The 14,703-nt window shown below is 36.2% G+C and overlaps 1 protein-coding gene across 1 annotated transcript in view; it reads right to left on the reverse strand.

The window, feature by feature from the left end:
* Positions 1–12,890, reverse strand: part of pals2a (protein associated with LIN7 2, MAGUK p55 family member a) — a 14,742-nt gene extending 1,852 nt beyond the window's left edge. Inside the window, exons 1-12 of the mRNA XM_060870519.1 lie at positions 12,757–12,890; positions 8,373–8,475; positions 5,431–5,549; positions 4,552–4,704; positions 4,113–4,262; positions 3,597–3,824; positions 1,843–1,974; positions 1,646–1,742; positions 1,409–1,480; positions 1,113–1,274; positions 785–987; positions 1–10 (exon numbers count right to left, since the gene is read on the reverse strand). The exon at positions 1–10 is cut by the window's left edge and continues 119 nt beyond it. Coding sequence (XP_060726502.1) covers positions 1–10; positions 785–987; positions 1,113–1,274; positions 1,409–1,480; positions 1,646–1,742; positions 1,843–1,974; positions 3,597–3,824; positions 4,113–4,262; positions 4,552–4,704; positions 5,431–5,549; positions 8,373–8,403 — 1,357 coding nt within the window. The 5' untranslated portion in view covers positions 8,404–8,475; positions 12,757–12,890. The remainder of the gene's footprint in view (positions 11–784; positions 988–1,112; positions 1,275–1,408; positions 1,481–1,645; positions 1,743–1,842; positions 1,975–3,596; positions 3,825–4,112; positions 4,263–4,551; positions 4,705–5,430; positions 5,550–8,372; positions 8,476–12,756) is intronic.
* Positions 12,891–14,703: the final 1,813 nt, after the last annotated feature.

Raw genomic sequence — 14,703 nt, forward strand, 5'->3', positions numbered from 1 at the left:
CCTTCAGTGCCTGGTGATGACATTAATTATTCAGTGATTTATTGTAATTATATTATCGGTCATAAAATATGGTTTAGGACCCACGCAGTGATCCGAATCCCAAATGGCATCCAATCCACTAGATACAGTATGTTCTCTGCATAAGATGTCATTTTAGTACATACAGTACAAAGAACACCATTGCAGATTAATGAGGCAACATGTTGTACTGGGAAAACCTGACTTCCGATCCAAGTCCCTGCCCCACATCTGATGTCATAGCAATAAGGAGATTCACACAGAGCAAGCTGAATTAAATTTCCTTTTACATCATTTCTACTTGTAGCTATATGGAGCTTTTGTGAAAAAGTGTTTAATGCCTCTTATTTCAACCAACATTGACCAATGCTAAGACCACTGTGACAGATCACTCTGTTAAGCAAAGATGAACTAACACACACACACAAACGTCATCACCGTTTCTGGGTTGTGGGGACTTCTTGTGCATACTATACTAATACACACAAGAATGATATCAGAATAAAGTTTACAGGTAGATCCCAGACACAGTAGAAAGTATGTCTGTGCCACTTTTTACTGTGCCTGGGATAAACCTATGCTTTCATGCCATAAACTTTATTCTTTATTTATTTATAGTATTGCTCTAGTGATAAAATGATAAGTCAGTAAACATTTCTATTCACTTCTGCATAAAACGTCTGCAACTACTGCACTGATTATAAGCTACAAAGCCACACTGTCTCTGTTGCTACTGCAAAAAAAAACAACATTCTGTTCAGTGCACCTGAGGATTGACGTCCAGTATGCAGGTACGCCCGGCATTTACCACCTCGTGGATCGAGTCGATTTTCGTGCCATACATATTCCCATCATACTCCCCATGCTCGAGGTAACGGCCTGCTTTAATGTCCATCTCCATGTCTGCTCTGGACACAAAGCTGTAAGACTGTCCATCTTTCTCTTCTTCACGTGGCCGCCGAGACGTGACTGATGGGAAATAAAGAAACAATCTGTATTTCTCAACAAAATATCTGCTAACATACTATTGAAAATACTAAACTGACTGATTTTGTGAGAAAGACATGCACTTCAGGAGCAGTTATAGAACCTACAGGGTACGGTGGTGCCAAAGAGCAGTGGGTTTAACACAATCAGCCTGTTCTTCAGGCTTCTGCGTCCCACACCCTGAGCACCGATCAGGATGAGTGTCTTCCTCTGGAATGGAGGCATCCTAGCTACCTCTTCATAGATCTGCAGCTCATGACGATCAAATTCTAATATAGTCAGGAAGTGAAACAGGACAGAGAAAGAAAATATTAGAACTGACTTTGCGTCAGATTTCTCATAATCGAAATTCTTTCCACTTTTTTCCACAGGATACATTAAAACACCTTTCTGTTGTTCCAACCTGCATTCTTTGCAGTTAAGTACATCATTTTCTTTTTCTTCCTTTTTCCAGTTATTGTTCCACAAAGAATTCCTGGAATTTTATAAAATGGAAATCACACTGGTGAGCGAGGCATGACTAAGATCAAATTCACACTCATCTCCAGTCTAATAACAGCATTCAAATAAATATCATAAAACAAATTGAGAGATATTAATAAGTGTAAGGTTTTATACAAAAAACAAAATCATAACATACCTGAGCCTTCCAAATCTCTCCGTACAAATGCTTTCCTCTTCTCTTCCAAGTACTGGCTTGGGATGAGTCCAGTTCGGCCTCCAACTACACTGCGTGCCTGAGGGTCAAAGATGGTAACCTTAAATAGTCTGTAAGTGCTTACACAACTCAATGGCTTGCCTTTAATTTACTTTAATGCAACTCTACATTAACAGTACCTGCCACCAGTTGGGGTCCTCCCGGTTCACAATGTGCAAGATTTCCCCTTTGGAAAAAGCCAGCCCTGCTTCTTTACAGGGAATGAGGTTGTCCGTTTCAGGGTTGTACTTGAAATGAGGTCGCAAATACACCTAAAAAGAGAAAGTTCCATTTTTTAAGTGAATGTTAAATGAAAGTACTATCTATCTAAGTTTAGAGTAAACCGTAGGAGGGAAAAATGCAAGTGCATGAAGTAGGTGTGACTCAAGTAAGAGTAACTAAAAAAAAATTCATTGAAATTAAATGTGGTCACAATACTGAGTAAAGGAGGACAGGGCAATCTTCATCTTCAGAACATGCAAATGGCTGACATGCTGCCTGTATTCATGCTGGAGATGGTGTGTATGCATGTGTAATTGTGTGCTCTCAGTCTATTTGCATGTGTCAGGAGAAACAAATGGCATCTGATTGTTTTTTTTAACAAATGATTTGGTGGGGAAAAAACTGTGTTTGCTGTCTGATATCTACATCTTTAGCTTTGAGCTAACAAGCAATATTTTTTGCACAGGTCAATGTTATTCTGGACCTTAAGTGCTATCTTTTAATGTTGAAGTCAAATTATGATCAATATAAAATGGTTTTCTACATCATATAGTCATATTCTGAACTTGAATTTTTAAAAATGTGTTATATCCCTGCTATATTACATTTTGTAGCATAAAAATGTTTGAAGCAAGTAAAGCGGTCATGCTAAGTGCAAAACCAAAAAAGAAGCAAATGCCAAACAACAAACGTGTAAGATGACTACATTTAGAGTAAGGGAAAATTTATGAGAATTAGATTTTTTTTTGTCCAAGTAATTGCAAAGTGTACATCAAGCATTTCAGTAACTTCATCAATGAAGTTTTTAACTTAATAAACCGACCGTCAGTCCTCTTCAAATGAGAAGATCTGAAATATTTGCATGAGATATTATTAATTTTACAAAGTAATATGATTAACATGCTGTATTTCATAAGTATAAACTTCAAACTGGTCTCTTAGTTTGTCTTTCATGAAGCTCTATGCTTAAGGACAAGGAGAAAATGTCAACCACAAATGCATAGTATGTTTTTACAAGAAATATTTAGATGGATTTTAACCTTAGTTCCTGTTGTGTGTACTGTCAACATGCAAGCTCTGCCTGTTCTGAGTTCAGTGAAATAGAGCAAAGTTCATCAGCATGTGAGAAACAGCTTATTATATTACCTGTCTGATCATATAAGGTTGCTAATAGACCCTTATCAATAAATGTAAATAAGATTTCCGCCAAAAAGTTTGAGTTAACCTATTTGCTATCACATACCAGACCTCCTTAATAAGTGTGTGCGTGCGTGCGTGTGTGTCCCATGTTCCTCTCTCCAAAGCTCTCCTCCCATCTGCCCTAGATAGCCCAGAGTATGTTATTAATAGGAACAGGCAGGTTCAGTTTCAGCAGAGTGGCATTCTTCTGAGTCAGCCCGAGGGCAACTCTCACCTCCTTGTGTGTAAAATCAGACTTCTACTCCTCAACAAAACCCAGTTATGAGATAAATAAAGAGACTGCAGCCAAAGACAATTGCACGTCTGGACTTGGATAAAAATCAAACCCATATAGCTAAGCACAGTAGATAGAAATCTATTTCCTTCATACTGATACCCTTTGAAATATATATACCTACAGTTTGTGAAGCTTAGATTACGACGTAGTTTAGCTAAACCGACGTGTGATAGTTTGCTGTTTTCCGTCACCCACCTGTGCCGGTGTGGGTGTATCTCTGTAGCTGGGCAAGATTTTGAGGGTGACACTTCCGTTGATGTCCTTCAACATCTCCTGCAATGCTGTAGGATCACCTCCAACTTCCTGGCCGTTCAGCTCCCGGATGACGTCGCCCACATGCAGCATGCCCTGCTTGTCAATCATGCTGCCATGAAGAATGCGTGCGATCACAAGCTCGCCATTCTCAACTCGGAATGTCACACCCTTAAAAAGACCATAAATCTATTAGAGTTTGCATGCACACATTTCACCTTTGTGAAATTTGGAGTAATGATAAGGCCAAATTCTGACTGTTGAAAAATCTGAGAAAATATTTATTTTTAAATGGGTAGTTTCATTGTGTGTTAGATTATGCTGCCTCCAAAAATGTTAGAAAAAAAAACCTTTAGCATTATTTAAGACATATTTCGAGCAATAAAACAAAATATAGTCTGAAGTCTAGAGAACACAAAATGTGATTCAGGTTCTGAAAGAGTACATATGCTTCCTCACCAGTGGCTCTCCTGCCTTCTTCTGGATGCTGATCATACGTACAGTGTCCACTGGCATAAGAGAAGTGCTGCTCATGGTAGTGTTGTTTGCCGCAGACGGAAGGGTTTCAAAAGATTTAGCAGCCACCTGATCGTGAGTTTCTATTAAGGACTGGAAACATGAAAACATATCAACTATATCAAAACAAACAAACTAAATCAAATACATACATCCTTATGTAGACCTCTTAACCCATATGAGCAGGCCACAGGCACTGCCTCTTTTAAACCCCCTATGGAAATCATGTATTATAAATAGCAATTAACTACTGAATAACATAAAATTTATTTGACCAGGGAAATCATTTTCATGTACCCACATTGTCAGCTGCACATTAAACACCATGTATTTCCAGTCCTCACGAATTAGTGAAGATATAGTGTCATAACACCAGGTTTACCTGGAAGTGTGGTTCCTTGAGGATCTTGGAGAGCTCTGCTGCACTGTCGTTTTGCACAGCCAGGCAACTGATGTCAGACAGAATCTCGCTTACCAGCTCCACATTGTTGTTCCGTACTGCCTCAAGCTTCACATCCTCCAGTCTCTCATGAGCCTAAGGAAAGGGATAGACCGCACTGATTACAGACAGAACTTTACAGGACCTTTGCAAAGTAGAATCATGTTGAAAGTCAAACTTGGCCTTCTGCTTTTCTGAATAATCCCCTCTATAATCAGTCATTGATGCTTGATTCACAGTATGCAGAGTCATGGCTGTGCCACTGCCATATTCTTTTATATTCATAATATAAAATATTCATATTCAAACCCTGATTCCACAACATTGCTCCAGACTTGTATTGATAGTCCCTTGGTCTTCATGAGAGTTTGAGAGACATTATGCATTAACTAAGTCAAATGTTTACAAATACTTTCCATACAAATAAAAAAAACTGAGCCAAAAACTGAACTTAATCACATACAAACTTTAATGCAAATTTTTTTAATGTCGTCCACCAGAATAAATCTATTTCAAAGTTGCTTATCACGTTCTTGTTTCTTCCCCTGGCCATTCTAGGGGGGGAATATAATAAAAATATTTCTGCTCAATGCAGACATTACTCTTCTTCAGGGTAACAGACTGTGTTGGGTATAGACAAAAACACATACAATATCACAATGCTGAACACACACACACACACACACACACCTACCTGCAGGCATACAGGCACACACACAGCTAAAATGAAAATTAATTCATGCTCATATATAATATGAAAATAGACATGTTTGTGCAAACTGTTAATCAAGAAAGCTAATAAGCAGGCATGGTTTTGGGTACCTTAGCTAGAGAGCGGACTATGGGACTCTCCATGATTCCACGGAGGAAGATGAGGTCAATGTCTTTGGTGTCGGTGGACGGAGGCAGCTCCCTGAGGTTATCCAAAACTTTCTGCATAGCTACAGGAGAGATGTTGCAATTTACGTGAGACAAAAATGCACCTGTAATAAATTTTATTCCAGTCTCAGATAGAATGTATCTATACTTCTACAACAGAATGATGAAATAAATATATTTAAAATAATTTTAAAATCTTCTAGTAGACCTGTCATCTTTTCAGCATTCTAGTTGAACTAACAATTCTAATAGTACTAATATTAGAATATTACTTTTATTGACACTCTGCACTCTAAAATATAAATGTCTACTGAAATAACAGTAAAATTGCAACTCCATCACTCCTCTTCAAAATAAGTCAGTCTTAAGAACAGATTAAAACAATACAATTAAAATAAATATTCCCATTCACTATATGTAATTTTGTTAAGTTGTACATTTTTAAAAGAACCCAAACTGTACAAAATACAGCCAAATAACACTTCAAATTAGTTCCATCATAAATAGGATTTGAAATGGTGGCTAAAAATACATTTTTCTACAATCAAATCCTGATACATTCTCAATGTCACCAAAGCAAGCACTTCCTAGTGACTGGGCTGTTTCTAAATCACTACAAGCCAAAAAACAGTTAAAAATAACAAAAAATAAATAAAAACAAAAACAAACAACAATGTATAAATTCTAGAATATAAATTATAATATAATAAGTATAATTTGCCAAAGCTATCTTGGATCTGACTGAGTCAAGTGGGGGCAAGTTTTAAACCAGAGGCCAATCGTGCAACCTTGAACTCTATGAGTTCTTGAATGCTATTAACCCATCTCAGTTTCCTGTCCCATTTGCACCATTCGCTCATTACCTTTCCTTCATTAATATTTTATAGAAGGAGCCAAGGATAATTAAGCGTAATTAATGGCAAAACACAACTGTTTATCAACGTGTGGGGCTGAAGGAGCACTAGCTAGCACTAACTGTATTATTTAGCAATGCTGTTTTAACATTTAACACTATTTTTACATTCATACACAATTACTGTTTTAACATTTAACACTATTTTTACATTCATACACAATTACACAAAAAAAAAATACACAAAAATTCATACACAATTTTGTTAATAAAATTTAAGAAATGGAACAAAAAATGATTTAATATATAAAATATCAGAATTTAGCTTTTGTTTTCACAACAAAATAATAAATACTGATATAAAGTACTGTTCATACTGTGAATGTACTCCATTCAATTTTATTTGTAGATTGCTTTTAACAATGGACAAAGCATACTTATAAAATATAAATGTATAAATTTCTGTGTGCGCGCGCATCACCGTGGCTGAATTCTGGAAAATTTGTTTTCGAACAAAACTAACTTTTTTGGCCAATAACATACTTGGACATCTCTACTGTAAGAAAAGTTAATATAATAAAACAAGGACATTGAAATTGTAGATTTTGGATAGTTACATTCCTTAGAGCTCAGGAATTCAAACAAGCCAACCTTAAGACATTTTTGTAAGAGCTTCACATGAAAAATGAGCCAGACCAAATATGCAAAACTGAAAGATGTTATCATGCACAGTAAGTGGAGATTTTTAAAGCTCATTATCTTGAAATAAAGTCCATCAAATGTGTCCCCTACTTAGTAAATGTGATAAAATAAGAAAAGGTAAAAAAGGAAGTGGGGTTCACTGGGAAAATGGACAAATCTGCCTTAGAGATTGGACAGAAGCCTAAAAAATTGAGTTTATAATCAGACACCAGCATTTAAAATGTCCTGTACCATCTCATCACCACCATCAAAACTAACAAGAGTTTGTACACATACTGGACAAATGGCTGTGCTCAAAACTTAAAATGTTTTAGTGACCTATTTAAAAGAATAACAGGACATATAGTCAGCAAACCTAAAGTGTAATTTTTAGATGCAAGTTTCTTCCTTTTACGTTCTGGGGTAACCAGACCTTATAATGCCAAAAGGAAGTAGATTTCAGGCCAGGAAAGCCTGTAGTTTTAAGAACAATATATAGTAAAAGAAAAAACATCCAAATCTGACCATGTGAAGGGGTGTCTCATGTCACTACTCATTAAAACTGTCTTGGACCTCAAGACCATAAAGAACAAGGCATATCAGTTAAACTCCACATTAAAGTCACCTGTCATGTAGCACCGCCACACCATCAGTACCAAATGGCAGAACAAATGGATCAATACTAATGCATCAAAAGTACTCAAGCTACAACAACAACTTGAGTGGCTCTGAATGGGACGATTCATCACAAAGTGACTACATTTGCATACTACTGAACACCCACACACAAACCTCTCACAAAGCAAGGCCACAAACTGTACAACTACAAAACACACTATACTGGTTCCAGAATTACTATTATCACCAGTTTTTCTACAGTTATTTCTCTTCATTTGAACTGACAAGAATTTGCCAGAAACTAAAAATATCATTTGACCCACTCTACTTCTAAATTTAGAAATTAAGTTAAGAAAATAAAGAAAATTTTAAATGTGTCGCCTTTTTATTTAAGCCACTGTAAACATTGTAAGGTATGAGCAGTTACTGGTTACTCACAACACAAACAGAACATTTAACACAGCTGTCGTCATAATTCTTGGAGACGATTAAAGAAGCACCAGGATATGCTTTTGGTTTTAATGAAATACAGCTTGTTTATTTTATTGTTTATAATTTTTTTCTCAAAACGATTTAAATTCGGCTATAAAGATATGTGACTGCTGCTAAAAGCTTTTTATTATTTGAAATCCCTTGCAGGTTTCACTGTGTACATATCTGTAAGAACACAAAAATACTGGACTGTAATATACAATAAGTCACAAATCAGCACATCTCTTCCTCGGCGGCTTACCTGTACCGGACTTGGCATTAGCAACAGTCATTTTTCCTAGATCTCAGGTAAAGTCACAGCTTAAAGAAAACTTCGTGAAGTCTTCAGAAAGAAATCAGCACACCTAGATGACAGGATAGAGACGGAAACTTTACATGAGAAAAGACACTTATATAGAAGTGAACGACTGTGAATGTTGATGTTACATTAAGGTAAAGCATGTTCTGGTTAATACAGGCAATAGCTTGGCTTCATAAGAAAATATCACAGTATTAAATATTTTATTTCTTGAAAAAGAATACAATGAATTTGTCTTGGTGTTGAAATAAACAATAATTGACATAACAGACAGTAATTTACAGTAAATATACACTAAACTAGAAGTACTGACAAAATGATGTATAGCTCAGGGACACTGATATTATACCATATTCCAAATCTATTTCATGTCCCAAACAATGTTTTTAGGTGAACTGGCTAAGCTATATTGCCTCTAGGTATGACCCTTATCAGGATACAGCAGTTACTGAAAAATAATGAATAAATATCCATTTACATGTAGGCTTTCCAAAAACAATCCTATTAGCTGTAATTCAGTCCATTACAGACTAAAATCTTGACCATCAACATCTGAAACTAGGGCTGAGTGATAAGTAGCATGGAAGTCATGATACTTTCATAACATTTACCAACTGAACTGTTCCTGATTTAGCAGACTCAGAACATGACAGAGGCAAAGTTCACATACCAAACATTGTGATATCAAGAACTAATAATATTAATTGTACTTTTTTAACTGTGTAAAAGATGTCCATTTATGTAAAAGCCAGCATATGTCTAATCTTCCAGCCTCCTATAAAAGCTATTATTGTCGAGGGCACAGTCAGTCATTTTAGCAAACAAATCAAGGCCGCACCCTATTCAAATAAGAAACGAATCTGTGAGAATCTCTGCCTGCTCACAGATTTTGAGCAAGTGGGTGGTTGACGTGACATGTGATTTTAATGTAACAGTGTAAATACTCACTAAAATGTGTTATTTCTTACAAAAATCATATGTAAATGAAGCAAATTACTGTATTTTATGTTGTAGTTTTATTTTTGGATAAAAAAATATTTTTTGTTCCTGTTTATTTAAAGGCTTTTATGCCAAATGTCCTGCGGTGTGACTGTAACATAAATGAGACATGAAATATAAACAGCTATAAAATAAACCAGCAACATTTGGAATAATTCATAAGAGCTTTGGCATTATTTTACAAATATTAACTTAATAAAAAAAAGGTTTTTACATACAAAAACAATATACAGGAATATTTACAACAAGCAAAATTTTGTAACATAAGTGCCGTCCTGTGGTGTGGCATGGAAGTCATGTGGTGTGACATCACTTTAAATCCAACTAAATGCCTTAATTAAGTTAATTAGATTTTTATCATGATGTAGCACTGCATAATTTAACTATCACAAAAAATAAACAGTGCAGTAAGACTCTCATTTTATGAAATATTTCTATTCGAGTGAGTGAGAAAAGAAGGTGAAAGTAAGGAGTGGAACTGAAAAACAGTTGTGAAAACAACATACTGTACAGTTTTTTGAAAAAAAAAAAAAAACTATGTTGAATTTCAATGATGATTTTTAGAAAAGGCTTCTTAAACTTTAACATATGTGATTTGCAGTTGAAATCAGTAATATCTGTATATTTTCTCTTTACTGTAGTGTGGTGTCACACCGCAGGACATTTTACATCTGTTGCTGTGAAAAAGGCTTAGAAAATAGCATAAAGAAGGGGAAATTATATAAAACAGTAACAGTGACACCAACTTCAGCCTTTGAACATTATAATTTCATATATTTTGTTTGAAAAATATTTATTTTGTTTGTCAAATATATATATTTTGTTTGTCACATAGGAAAAAAAAAAATACTGGTTCACCTCTATTTGTCAAGTACTTTAAGTTGGTAACAGTGCTCATGAATAAAACCGAAGGAACATCTGGGACATTTCCACTATTTTAGTCTTATTAAATTATCTTATGGAAAGTTCTTTCAAATAGCTGTGGTTCTAAAAAGTCAGAGTGCAGCACTTTTTACCACTGTACCTGCTCAAATAAACAAGATTTATTGTAATTAGTCAATACCAGGTTCAGCAGTAAAACTGTAAATGGCATAAGAAGTTGCACACCATCTTCTAGTCTCTATAAATATAAAAGGGGCATTATGGGTATTCTATACCTGCTAGAATACATCGTTTGGACACAATCCTACTGCATTGATCCACTACAAGACAATGTAGACAGAAGCAAATATCCCACCAGTAAAATTAATTCCAAACAAAAGGACTCTATTATTACTTTATCAAATAAAAAATAAAACATCAACCATTTATTCCAACAAATTCATAGTTATACAGACATACACTTATAATCTTGGCACTTGGCAGTCCACTCTACCCTCTATCCATCAGTGGAAACTGACACTATTATTACTTGGCTGGTGGTCCATTTTCAGCACAATGCTGACGCTGTAGTGTGTGTTGGGCTGGTGTGAGTGTAACAACACTGTGTACTCTGACCACTTGAACCCACCTACCTTGTTGGTCCATGCTTAGACCAATGTCCACCAGCCTTTTATCAGTGACACTTTCAGACCACAGCACTGCTGGTGGCTGGATATATTTGGTTGGCAGACTAGGTCTCAACCCAGCAGTGACGCTGTCCAATGCCACTGCCACACATACTACCATACCATTCCCACATCAACGTGGCATCAAGCCTGTGTGAGGCATTTTATTCCAACCAAGCTGAAGCCACACCAGAGCCCACCTAAAGCCAAGATTAACTGATTAAATAGGTGGAATCAGATGCTTCATTAGAATGACAATATGTAGCCACACTGGCCCACTGTGGTTAATTAACTCAATCGAATCACACCGCATCGGATTCAAAAGTATTATCAAAAAATTCATTGCTGTCTTGTGAATTGCATTGTGTTTGTGAAAATGCGACTCTTACATCCCTATGTGTTTGTTAGAGTAACTAGTTATTAACAGTGTTTAAAGTCAGTATTGAAACCATGCTTGCACAATCCAGTATTTCACAGACTGTCACCTTTTGTCATGAAAGGCTTTGACATTTCTGCTTCCACCCCAGAGTAAAACGCCTCACATTATATGAATCACATCACAAACACGTATGAGCAAGAAATGGCAATGATACATTTAGACAGACATGCCCACATACATAGAGCATATAACTTTATATAGAATAAAAGCGGCCTTGTAACCAATTAGAAAAAAAAAACTCTTTGTAAAAACTGTTTTTTGTGGATGCAATACTCGTTATATGCAGTTGGATCCAGACAAACAGTTGAATGAAATAATCCTGGTGGGACAAAGTCAAAGATAAAGAGATGATAGGATACAAATAAAATAAACCTCCCCATAATCAGTCATATTATGTGGAAACAATAATCATATAAAAAAAGACATAAAAATAAAGACTTATACATCCTGCCTTAGACAGACTTATAGCCATAAAGACATGTGCTCATTATAGACAGCCCACCCATAAAGGCCTGTCTATATTTGTGTGTCTTCTGCACAATGTCTTACTTCCAGCATGCTGAGTTTAGAGGAGTGTGAAAGCTCCAGTACAAGCTGTTAGAGGACATGTGTACAGACAGGACGCAGAAGAATAAGAAAAGAGACAGGCTTGAACACCAGCCATGATACTGTCGACAAACTGGAGTAAGCTGGGGCATTTTTATATATATGTCGTAGTTATAGCTTTACAGCTCTAAGACTCCAACCTGTAGCGAGCTGTGCCATGTTCACTGACAGTAAACTGAACTACTTCCCCACGTTTATTCTTTCACGTGATGTGCTTAGCGGATATAGAGTAACGTATAAACAGGAAAGCGAGCCGCCGAGAGTAAGCAGTACTTGAATGAGTCTCGTGGACGTTAAACCACAAGTACACACGCTCCTCTTAGCTTAGCTTAGCTAGCACGGTTAGCGCGAGGACCGGCTGGGAAGCACACGGCTGAGCCAATTAGCTTCGCGAAATGTTATCGATAATATCGGGAATTAAAAAAAAGTTTACATGAGACACTTTCAGCTTAAAACCGTGCTGGGTTACGAGACGTCGTCCGAGCTCTACTGGGTTCTATTAGTCACTGGTTAAAGTGGCTGATTGTAGCCAGCTAAAAAACTCTTGTTTAGCCAACCAGTATCAGCTGGTTATTATTAGCGAGATAGCTAACTGGTTATCTGTATGGTATGAATAAGGCAGAGGCTAATCCTGTCTCAACCGAACACGCAGCCACGTGCAGGCCCGCAACACTGTCACTCCATGCTAACAATACGAACATGAGTGGACCAGTAGACTGCTAATAAAATGACTTACCCGGTATTCCCGTATGGTCCCGTCCCGGTAAGATGGGCACAGATCTCCCCCCCCACCTCTCTCTCTCACTCTCTCACTCACTCACTCACTCACACACACTTTCAAGCGCGCGCGCGCACGCACACACACACTATATCTCACAGCAGAGCAAGATCTAATCCTCTACTGTCAATCAAAATCATTAGCACCGCCTCCATCCGTGACGTCTCTGCTCAATGACGAACTGGCACGCCCCTTTACGATGCAGATAGAAGTTACACGATTCTGATGGCTTTAACAGAGCCTTGTTTATCTAATCCAATACTCAATAATCAGTGTTAAAAACATTGCATTTTATTAAATCTAACATTGTTTTACAGGTGGAATTCACAAAAAGAAAATTCAGAGTACCCTTAAAAGTCAGGACCCCATCATAGTAAAACTACATATATTTAATCTTTCATTATATTTAAAATTCATTACATTAAAAAATAAATATGTTGTTCGTATTTATAGCCATTTGGAAATGGCTGTAATTAACACTTAAACACAGTTACATCTGATATGGCAGTTACTCCACTCCTAACATTTCTATTCACAAATTCCTAAAAAATAATTTAATTTCATTTAATTATTAATAGTTAATTAAAACAAACAATATATTCAGTTGGTCACAACAAAAATGCCTGCTTTGGCAGATCAGATTTCACACTATATTTTATTTCTGATACTAGATTTCTGATTTTTTTTTTTTATATCAGATCCAACAACAAATGATTCAAAACATTAATAAAGAAAATCTGACAATGTAAATAAAGAATTCATAAAAACAATGCAGAGATTTAAATGCACTAAAAACAAAAAACAGTGCACATCAACCCTTTGTTTTTCAGAACTTGCAGTAGTATTTCAGCTCCTTAGGGTAAGAAATGTTCAGTGAATAGATGACTATAGCATCAATGCACAAGCTTAAGCTGCAGAGCCAATGTGGTCCATAAAGGCCACTCCTTCAACAAAAATGGCAATTCACTGACTTCTCCACCTTCCTTGCTGATGACACAGTATATGTCATGGGCTTCTGTATGTCTCTCTGGAGATTTTTTTTACTTTGATCTCCTGTAAGACACATAAGGAAAACATTATTATTTATCCATGTAACTTGTTTATTCTTATAGCTTAAGCTTTTCTTGATGAGAAATTGAAAAAAGTTTCTGAAGATGATATTGATGATATTCTGAAGGTGATTTGCTATTGTTATATTGTACTTGTGCAATAACATCATGCATACATCAGATATGTTTCTAGTGCACAGCTTAAAAGCCATGAGTATTAAAGACAAAACATGACCATACTGACCATATGGATGTATTTTATGATATGGATACTTAACTCTAGCACTAACTAGCACATTCGGGCTTCTTGTTGTTGCATCACAATGTTGACTTAAAAATAACCCAGAGCACTATGATCCATTGTGTCAGCATTAAAAAGACAATACTGAATATTTTGTGGCAGTTTAATTTATGGTACACAGATAATATGCATTTTGCATGTAGTGAACTTTACTCATATCATTTTACCCTTGACATAGCATTTATAACCCAAAGTACATCATTCTGGCTGGACTCTGACTTCGGTTGGGATGGAGCTAAAAGAAGTTCTGTGGCTACAGTTATCCAGAGTAGACACTGACAGAGAACTGAAGCTACTGTATAATTTTTCTGCTAGTAACACATTCATTTAGTGATCAGAGTTTCCTTACCGAAATCATTTCTGAATGTGGCTTGTACAATATATTCTGGATTTAGTTAAATATTATAAAAGACTTAAATTACACATTATAATCAATGAAAGGAGCTTGATTGATCAATGTAACAAGGGGTCAAAATCATGTTTCAGTGTACTAAAGTTGGGTGAGGAACTGTCCAGTGCATTATTAAAACCTGGAAGAATAATGGTCATATTCAT

The sequence above is a fragment of the Tachysurus vachellii genome, chromosome 5 (genome assembly GCF_030014155.1).
Source record: "Tachysurus vachellii isolate PV-2020 chromosome 5, HZAU_Pvac_v1, whole genome shotgun sequence".
Classification (NCBI taxonomy): domain Eukaryota; kingdom Metazoa; phylum Chordata; class Actinopteri; order Siluriformes; family Bagridae; genus Tachysurus; species Tachysurus vachellii.